The 9,972-nt window shown below is 38.2% G+C and overlaps 1 protein-coding gene and 1 long non-coding RNA gene across 2 annotated transcripts in view; one reads left to right on the forward strand and one right to left on the reverse strand.

Annotated features, from left to right (window-relative positions):
• LOC112486754 (uncharacterized) overlaps nucleotides 1-1,357 on the reverse strand; it is a 5,268-nt gene extending 3,911 nt beyond the window's left edge. Inside the window, exon 1 of the mRNA XM_025054068.1 lies at nucleotides 952-1,357. Coding sequence (XP_024909836.1) covers nucleotides 952-1,333 — 382 coding nt within the window. The 5' untranslated portion in view covers nucleotides 1,334-1,357. The remainder of the gene's footprint in view (nucleotides 1-951) is intronic.
• A 475-nt stretch (nucleotides 1,358-1,832) lies between these two features.
• Nucleotides 1,833-9,419, forward strand: LOC103399901 (uncharacterized). Its single transcript, XR_523730.2, has 6 exons — nucleotides 1,833-1,935; nucleotides 2,046-2,106; nucleotides 3,343-3,409; nucleotides 3,511-3,552; nucleotides 5,468-5,557; nucleotides 8,123-9,419. It is a non-coding gene; the product is annotated as an uncharacterized LOC103399901 (long non-coding RNA).
• The last annotated feature ends 553 nt before the right edge of the window (nucleotides 9,420-9,972 follow it).

Below are 9,972 nucleotides of genomic sequence, written 5' to 3' on the forward strand. Positions count from 1 at the left end.
TGATATAAGAAGACAACCAGGTCAAGTCAGCTCTATTTTGGCTCTTTGTATTCGTCTTTCATTCATAATGCATCTCCCACAGGAAGCTCCTCAAACACCAAAAAACACTGCAGACGTCTCACTCACAAGGTCATCTGTGTTTATATTGCTCCATTGTTAATATTTTGGTTTGAATCAATCTGTTGTTTTAACAAAGCTCTGACCCAAGCTCTGGTAAATAAATGGTCTTTTAGATCTTCTATAGTTTCAATGACACATAAAGGAGTCCTAAATGTTCAGATGGAATAACTAATAAATTATATGAATGATAGATTTGTTTTCATATTTTTAACACAGTAGTTTCAGTAGTGCTATGTTTGTTGAATTTTATATCTACACTATGATTTTCTATTTTATGTTGTTGAATCTGACCACGTTATACGTTGGTAGGTGAGTGGACACACCTCGAACTTGGAAGTCATACATCAGGTCATTTAAATTGCATTTTAGCACCCCCTTCAGGATGGGAATAGAAGGCAGCGATACCTTTAATAACTACAGTACGTTTGAATTCTACCTCCTTATGTTTTTCAGGCTCTCCTGAGGGGAATTAACCATCGAGGAAAATCACACCACTTTTCACACTATTCACACACCTATGATCAATTCAGAGTGAACCAATAATCTATATATGTGTTGTTGAATTACAGGAGGACACTGAAGTACATAAAAAACACATTTTTGGAAATCTCCATATGGAAGGACCGTCGCTTTCCTGATGTAAGGCAAGTCCACTAACCACTCCTGCACTGTGTGACCAGTAACTATAATTTAACATACCTGATTCTATGACCGAGATAAAAAGGTTCTGCCTGGTTGTAACAAATGCTACAAGGATTTAAAAAAATAATACACACACACACCGAGAGAGAGAGAGAGAGAGAGAGAGAGAGACAGACTAACATCACATACCGACCACAAAGTCATTGACCACATCTTTGACCAGGTGCCCCACTATCGCGTACGCCACTGCTACCACCACCAGCGCTGCCATGACCAGGTAAAGAACGGCTTTAGGCAGAGGCATGGAGTCCCTCACAGGTGTCCTGTAGTCTGTGTACAGCAGGTCACTCTCTGAGTAAGAATACTGGAAGACGTGCTCCATTCCGGAGGTATGGTTGGAGTTGAGCGGCGGTTTACTGGCGCTCATGGCGCTGTCCGGCTGCAGAGCTGTGACCATGGTGCTGGTCACAGCCTCCGCTTTCACCAAGCCCGTTGTTTTGTTCATCAGAGGCAAAATCTGAGAGAGGAAATAGCTCCAGTCCTTTATGGCACTGGTGTTGCACGAAAACATGGTTTTTGTTTTCGTGTAATCACCGAACAAGTGAGTGAATTCGCGCGACCACGGAGGCGCAAGAAATCCACACACATTCGAAGACACGAGAATCTTAGATCGCGACGTCCATTATAATCCTGTATTTTTTCAAGAATCCAGAATCGCCACAGTCTGCGTCCGACACAAGCATCTGAAAACTTACCTCGCTGTCACACGCACGTAAGCGGGACGCACGGCTTTTACGCACAAATCCAAAAGACACCGCGTGTGTTCACTCGTATCCAGAAGAGAAGCAAACCCAGAAAATCAAGTTCGAAAATCCAAAGTTCCAAGTGAGGAAGCGACCATATTATTATCTCCACTGACCTCCAAAACAATCAGCTGCAGACATATCCTGGAAAAAACAGGACTCCAAAACCTGGTACTTACAGGGGGATATTACGCATCAAATTCTATGCCTTGTGTCTGGTGAAGGCAGCGTGCACACAGAGACGTCTTTCGGGTCTGCAGGAAAAGTCAGGACACCACCGGCATATACCGCCCGACCCTCCCCCCTCCTCCCACCGTACCCCAGCAGCCCGGAAGATCTATAAACCTCGGCTCCCTCCATGTGTCCCATTGTAAGGACAAAATACTGTAAAGACAACAGTGTAGTGATTATTATTATTATTATTATTATTATTATTATTATTATTATTATTATTATTAATGCGGTTTTCTTTGTCTACAGACAACTATAAATCCAGGGGAATTTGTGCTCTGGTGAAGCGGCATTCTCCATCTCTACGCAGGTGAGGTCCAAACGTTGGTTCAGGGGCCCATTGTGCAGGTTTTATGTGGCCCTGGATTTCTTTCTTATTATCATTTGTTATACTCTGACATCAGTTTAAAAATGTATCTTTTTTTTATTCTTAAATGTTTTGCTCAACCACTAGCCGTCCGTATGCAAGCATTGTACAAAGGTGAAGCCAAAACTTTATCTTTATTCACTGTGTATAATAAAAGTAGTACAGAAGTCAACCAGTGGATCTCTCTAAGCCAAAACTATCGATTTTCCCCAAGCGATTTTGTAACAATGGTAAAAACAATTGTGATTCTCATCATCTTAGACATTTCATCAGCATTTGCCAAAGAAAATAGAAACATTTTACAGTTTAGCACAAGCTAACTGCTCATTCACTTTCTCATTTCCTCCTTACTCCTCTATACATCTGAAGTCTGAGTATTTTCTGGCTTCTTCTTTTTTTTCCTGAAAAGATGAACCAGACTCAATTAAGATCCCATCAGCCTCTCTGAGATCAGCTCAGAGAAACTGTATTGACTCGCTGGCCCTTGAATCAATCATGGTATCCTTTGAGTCGCTCTGGACGCCTTCAGGGACCCAGGTGTCAGACATGGAGTGGACTTATCTTGATTTTTTTAAATAGCAATGTTACAGTTTTACACACGTGTCCAGGGTCAAATTGTTTGTCTGTAGGTAGTAGGTGCACAGTAATATGACTAATTTTAAACAGTGATAAATTATGTTTTTTCTATTCATTAGGAAGTTCACTGTAACATCTGCTACTTTGTTAGTTTTGCTTTTGCAGAGTTCTGTTCTTTCTTTTACATCTAGTGTTTCTCCAGGCTTCCAGCTTTAAGTTGGTACAAACATCAATGTCCAAAATCCAACCTTCATTGAACCCATCTGTCTCTTTGACTGCACCTTTTTACCAGTGCTTTAGTTTCCTACGATAAAAAGTCTGCCTAAAACGTAGTTATAATACTGTTAGTATTTTTACTTTAATGGATATCATATCTGGACCTGTTCTGAACACAGTGAAGATATAAAAAGGCAGAAAATAAATTGCCCTGCTCCTTGCTCTCAAACATTCTTAATCACTATTCACTCTGGTCTGGTCTTTTGTCATGGCCTGAAATTAGTGTTGTTATGAGTAGGGAGTGTCTTGCATATTTATGAGCACTCGAGGCTACATTACTGTCATGGATAATGAGGTTTGGGTTGCTGTGTCTTATGTTTTACGCAGAGTCATCCTGGTCATGGCATTTGATGACATCTGGACAATATTTACAGCTGAAATTCACAATTTGAAGGTAGATCATACATTTTAATGTTGTAAAAGTTTTTCTTATTTATTATACAGTTATGTACAGCCAGCTTTAATATGTTTTTTGTTTTGTTTTTTTAACTGCAGAAAAGAGAACCTGATGACTCTGTGGACACTGACGTCTTACAGGTAACGTAGTCCCTGCCTACTTATCAGTGTGTTAAGTCACCAGAGCTATTCTAGTGTGATTCTTCTCTGGGAATATAAGAATGGTTTATGTAAAATAGTCAGGTTTTTCCTGTGTGCCCCTGTGGAGCTACCTGTACGCCTGTGTCCTGTGTGCTCAGAACAATTAACATGAGTCTACAAGTCTTTAAATTAATGTTGAGGAACAAACCTGTGATGAGTTATTACTTTACTAATGCAGTAATCCAAAGGAAATATATTTCATAGCTGCTCACATATAATTAGGGCCTCATAAAAGATCTGTGGAGGAGGCGGTTTGTTGAAAGAATTAATGAAAAGTTCTTAATCTCTGTCTCGTCGTCCATGTGCTGAATACATTAAACACTTACAACAATCCCACAATATTTTATGTCTCTCCCAGTTACTATTTCCAATTGGTCATGACTGATGGGCAGACACATATTTTGAATTGTACTTGAATTTTTATGTGCTGTAGTTTTATTCTTCAAAGTGTAAGTTTTTAATTTATAAACATTTAAACAGCTTCTAAGACACATTGTCTAATTAATCTAATTAATCACATCTAATTAAATAAGAAGCTGCCACTGTCTGAAGCCAAAAAAAGAAATCTTTACATATAATTTTTTAGGAGAAATGTCCAAAGACGAGGCATAGCAGCAGTTTTTTTTTTTGTTATCATACATTATTATTTTTTAAATTCAACTGGTATTCCAACCTTTTGACAAAACCCCATAAAGTTAGACCTAATAGATGAATGGGGGCTTAGGATTCATGTCAATATATTTAACCTACTTCCCTGGTGTTCAGATTTGGGTTTAATGTAAAAAAAAGAGAATGCAAACGGAAAAATAAAGCACATCATTGAGGTAATCAACCATTTTACTGTTAATCATGGGATGGCAGCAGCAGTAGTAGCAGCGGCAGCAGCCATCAAGGCTGAGTTGCAGAAAACCCCTTTTTCTCCGTCTGTGTGGCTCCAGCTTATCTGTCTGTCTGATGAATATTAGCCCTATTACTGGACTCATGCACTTTAATCAGATATGACCCGAGTCAGACAAACGCTGGATTCCACCTCCACCCTCCATGCTCTCTCTCCTCTCCTCCATCACACAGTCTGAATTAAACTCGTCTGCGCGTCCATCTTCACTGAAACCGTGAATGAAAAGTCATTTTCTTCCCCTAAAACCATCAAGGACACATTACACACACACACACACACACACACACACACAGTGTCTCTCTCATCATGTCTGGTGCTAATCCTCTGCCATCCTGAGCTGAGTGTCAGGAAATTCACTCTGAGAAGAATCATCTTCTCGCTTCCTATTCTCAGCCTTTTGTCCCTTTTTTCTTGAAATTGAGATTAGTGTAAATCTCTTTTTGTGCCTTTTCCAATTAAAACATTAACCCTTTTCAGCCCCATTGAATAAATCATGTTTGATGCATTAATACAGACTGTAATACAATTGTTTTTTTTGTTCTTTACAAACTACACTGATTTACTGTCACTGCTTGAGGCCAAAGTTTAAACAATCATTTTTACAGTGCTTTTATTATGTTGGTCTTTTGGCATTTATTGCTTATGTGTATAAATGTGCTATGTTTTGGGGGTTACGATATATTATTGTATAGCATCATATATTATTGCATTGCATCATATCGTATTTTATATTATCATATCACATTGTACCGTATCGTCACTCTTTTTACCCTGCAGGGATATTATGCGTTTACTATCTGAAGATAGTTATTAAACTATTAAACTTTGCATTTCTACATTCAAACATATACAAGATGATCTCTCTGATGATCACTAGTAGAGAGCAGGTCTTTGTACAACCTTAGACACGTGCAGTTGTTTTTCATTTTAAATAACGTCTTTTGTTGTTCGTCCCAGATTCATCTGCAATGAAGGATGTCTGTGGAGTCATGTCAGCAGCAGGTCAACCTTCATCCGCTCCTCCATTCTTCCCTGGATATTGTGCAGGTAAATAGGACAATGGGCCATATTGATTTCCTCCAATGAAATGAAATTGGCTTGATGCATTTTAAGGCCTCTATCAAATCTGAGGCAACCTCTTCAGACAGTAGGTCAAAGGGACGCTCGGCTCTTATCTCACACTCACATGGTGGTGTCTGCTGTCTCACAGGTGACATCGAATGCACAAGTAGATGGAGGTAACAGAGAACAATCAGTGTGGCGTTTTTATAATAAATATAATTCACTGTTGTTTGAAAGAAAAGGAAAGAAGGGAGGAGGAAAGGAAGGACGGGAAGGGAGAAAGGAAGTTGGACAGAAAAAAGAAGGAGTGAAAGATTTGACTTTTGGTAGAAAGGAAAAAACAACTTTTGTCACTTTTGGTTTCTTGGGTTAAGGTTAGCTGTGTCTTGTTTTCAGTTAGCTATCATTTCTGCTCAGTCCTTGTCCTTGTCCTTAGGACAAGGTGTTAGGGTCTGTTTGCACTTCCTGTCTTGTGGGTTTAATCAGTGTGATCACACTCACCAGTGTCTCTGTCATTAGTCTCACTGGTGGCACCTGGTGCCCTGGGTTTATATACACCTCTTTTCCTCATTCTGTCTTGGTGGGAATCATTGATCTTGGTTTGTTTGTTTGCTGGTCATCACCATGAGTTTGGAGAAGTCTGTGTCTGGAGTTGATGCCTTGTTCCTGTGAGTTTTTGTTGTTTTTGTACTTAGAATAAACCTGCTGCACCTGAAGAGTGTCTGCCTTCTGCTCCATTTGGTTCCTGCCTGCATCCTACTATGCCAAACAACATTTATGACAATTCCAGTTAATTTTCACCTCTTTAGTTTTGCTTGACTAACTCCTAAATTAAATTAAATTTACCCCTATCTGTCTTTCAGGCAGTTTGTTTGTTGGGTTTTTTTAATTAGTCAAACCTTTAGTTTTATGTTTTATAAATGTAGTCCTACGGCATTTTGAACTAAATTTTTGCAACTTTTATGTTTTTTTGTTTTTACATATTTGAATGGCCTTAATGTTTGGACACTACAGTACCAACACACTAAGTATTTGTGCTCTTTGACTTATCTTTTGTCTTTTGGTATTATTAATCACAAGTCTAATCCAAGTGACAAAAACCTGTGTTGACCCAACATGATCTCTGTCGCCCAAATCTGCAGAGCTGCTTTTATTCCATTTCATATTTAGGTCATCAGAGCTGGTATCTCCCTGCAGCAGGAGATTAATTTAAACCAACATTTCTACTTAATCACTAAATAAAACAAACCAAAAAAAAAAAAAGAGAAAAATGTGGGGCATAAATTTAGTATTGACCTACCTTTAAGAAGTTATCCACAAAGGCAATAAAATGTCAGTGAAAACAGTTGTCAGCTCACAGTGGACTGAAATGAAATCCATTTAGTGGGAGTTCACCACAATGGGTAAATGTTTTAGGTATGGATATAAGTTGGCTTAAATTGAGTCAAATACATTCTACAAAAACTACAGCAGTGACCAACTAGTGGCTCGTGGGCCCATTAAGCCTTTCAAATCATCCAATCTGGCCCATGCCTGCATTCAAAATAAACAAATAACATTGTTAGACCAAAATTTGGTTTTTATTTTATTTTACTTGAGGGTCGGACCTCAAAGTCTTTGTCCGGCGCAGCATTGAGCCAATGTGTTATCAGTAAAACTGTGTAGTGAAATTATGACCAGAACTAAACTATGGGTATATAGTAGATGAAGTAGTATCGACCTGCAGCAGAGCTAATATTCCCCTAATATCGGAGTTGTTTTACAGCTAACACAGCCTGCATTTCCACCTGAAACCATACGATTCTGCTGCTTCTCTTCCTCCTTAAGCTCCCAGTTGGTTTTCCAGCCTGACTAAACTAATTACTTCACTGATGAGCAATAAAGTGATGCAGTCAGAGTGTGAGTCAATGTTGGGATGGTTTTGTCCCAGAGCTGAACCAGAGGTCCAGGACATCTGGAATAGGGAAGTCCCCTCAGAACCGGTTGATGACGCCACCAAATTATTTCTATTAACGCCAGAAGTTTTGCTTTTACCTCCAGTGTATGAGTTACTGCAGTTTAATAGAAGAAGTTTTCTCTATTACATTACATTTAGCAGATGCTTTTTTCTAAGCCGACTTCCAATTTGGATCAGTCAATCAATAATCAAGGAACAGTAAACATACAAAATAAAAAATACATAAATAATAAATAATATAAAAATAATAAATGATAAATGGAAAGGGTCTGGTTAGTGGGTTTGTTAGGATAGGAGAAGCAGGACCCTGCTCTTGAGGCATTAATGGTAATTAAACAATTAAGCATTAGTGGGGGGGCTGGGTATATTTCAGTATTTACTGTAATATCATTCTTGTAGGAGCTGCTAACCCAGTTTTGCTGCATTGTACTGAGGTGTTGTTGAAATTAAGTCAAATCTATTCTATTCTGTTTATACTATTCCATTCCTCTGTGTTTTATTTTATTTTATTGTTTCCTGTATCCTTTTCTTTTATGTTGTCTATTCTATTCTATTTAAACCTAATCATCTCCTTCTTTTCTTCCATCATCCAGATGAACAAAGTATTAGAAATGTTCTTGCCGTCTGGCTGCACATGCTCAGTAGGAGGAGGAAATGATTGACTGATGTGATTTTGGATCTGACCAGTTTGATCCCTGAAAGCCCGGGACCCAACGTTTTTACCACCACATGTTTCTGCATACGTCGACTGTTCAGGGTGGTATGTGTTTCCAGACGTTTCTCTTCTAAGTGCAAGTGAAGGGGCTGCGACCTTTCTGTTGGTCTCAGCTGATTCAAACGTCACTGTGATCAATACCACATTAATGCATTCTCCCTGTGCTCTACCCTCTCCCTGCACGGCAAGGTTACTTGTCTCTTTTGATCACTTCAGCATTAAAATCTCATTTATCTCTTTGTTAATGGAGAGTTTGCCATTTTCTCCTCTTTGTGACAGATATTGAATCAAATACAGTCACAAATCAGCCTGCCAGAGATTCAACATTTACAAAAGTTGACAGAAAAGTTCCAGCTCTCATGTCAAACTGACATTCCCACTCTTTTCAGTGTTTTCAATGACATGGAGTGTTGGGTTTAAGGAGGTTTTCCAAGCTGCTTTGCTGCTTCTTTTCTCAGATTCCCTGGCGAAGACAATTGTTTATTTACAGCTTTTTCTAAATGTGTCAGGAAGACAATATTTGCTGTTTGAAAAATTAATTATCACAAATGGCCAGCTTGAGAAGTCAGGGCTTGTTCAGGGAGCTAGGAGAGGGGGAGCCCACGCTATTATTGGAACAGGACTGGACACTGATATCCATCAGTGTTTTCAGTTTGAATTTGTTTCAGCAGGCAGGAATTTATAAGATTGTCACAAAGGCCTAATTTTGTCTGTCCCACAAACAACTGGACAGGCAGGAAATGATTCCAAATATTGTCCTAGAAGTTAAGACCAAAATGTGATGCTGGGGAAAAAATGCATTCATTGTCTTCACAAAATATTTGATTTGACGAAAAAAATGTTTTCTCAAGTATACTTTTGCCATGTGTTTCTTTAGCTGGAGTAGCTGGCACTAAATCTTTCTAATTCTACTACAAACAATTTTTCACACTTAATTGTTATTTTAGTTCAAGGAGAAATTAATTGACGAAGGCTGTTACGTGACCATTTTAATCTCACAAAGTTTATATTCATGTTGAGGAGAATCTGACCTTGCTGTGACTGTCTTTGTTGTTGTCTGCTGTCATTCACAGAGGCTTTCGTTGAGGTAAATAAGACAAATGCACTTTTTTCTGTCCCACCATTGGAGCAGCATAACAACAGAGGTGGACTTATAGCAGTTTTTTTATTGGAAAGAATCTGATAAAGAAAATAACCTTGAGTCTCTGAGAAAAAATATTTTTTTGTGCTCTAACTTTAGATCATAGTAAAATACTATACCAATAAATCTCTGAAAATAAGTTTCTAAAAATGCACTAATTTGCCTTAAAATACTTAGCTATGTCCATTTCTGTGGTTAAAATTCAGAAAAAATATACTTTTTTGGTGCTCGAACTTTTGATCATAGTAAAAAAATAAAAAGTCCCAGAAATGCCCCAAAAGGCAAATTTATGCCCTAAAACACGCTTCCAAATGAATAATTTGTGCTAAAAACTCAAAAATATATTTTATCTGAATATTTCAAAATATCACCAAAAACATGCCTTACTATAGCCTTACCATCGTGAAAAAATACAAATAAATAAAAAGTCCCAGAAATACCTCAAAATGCACGTTTATGCCCCAAACAATGCTGCCAGGTGAATATTTTGTGGTAAAAACTCAAAAAAATATTTTATATGAATATTTCAAAATATCACTAAAACATGCCTTACCATCGTGGTAAAATCCATAAAAATAAAAAGTCCC

Source organism: Cynoglossus semilaevis, chromosome 2 (assembly GCF_000523025.1).
Source record: "Cynoglossus semilaevis isolate Cse_v1.0 chromosome 2, Cse_v1.0, whole genome shotgun sequence".
Lineage (NCBI taxonomy): Eukaryota > Metazoa > Chordata > Actinopteri > Pleuronectiformes > Cynoglossidae > Cynoglossus > Cynoglossus semilaevis.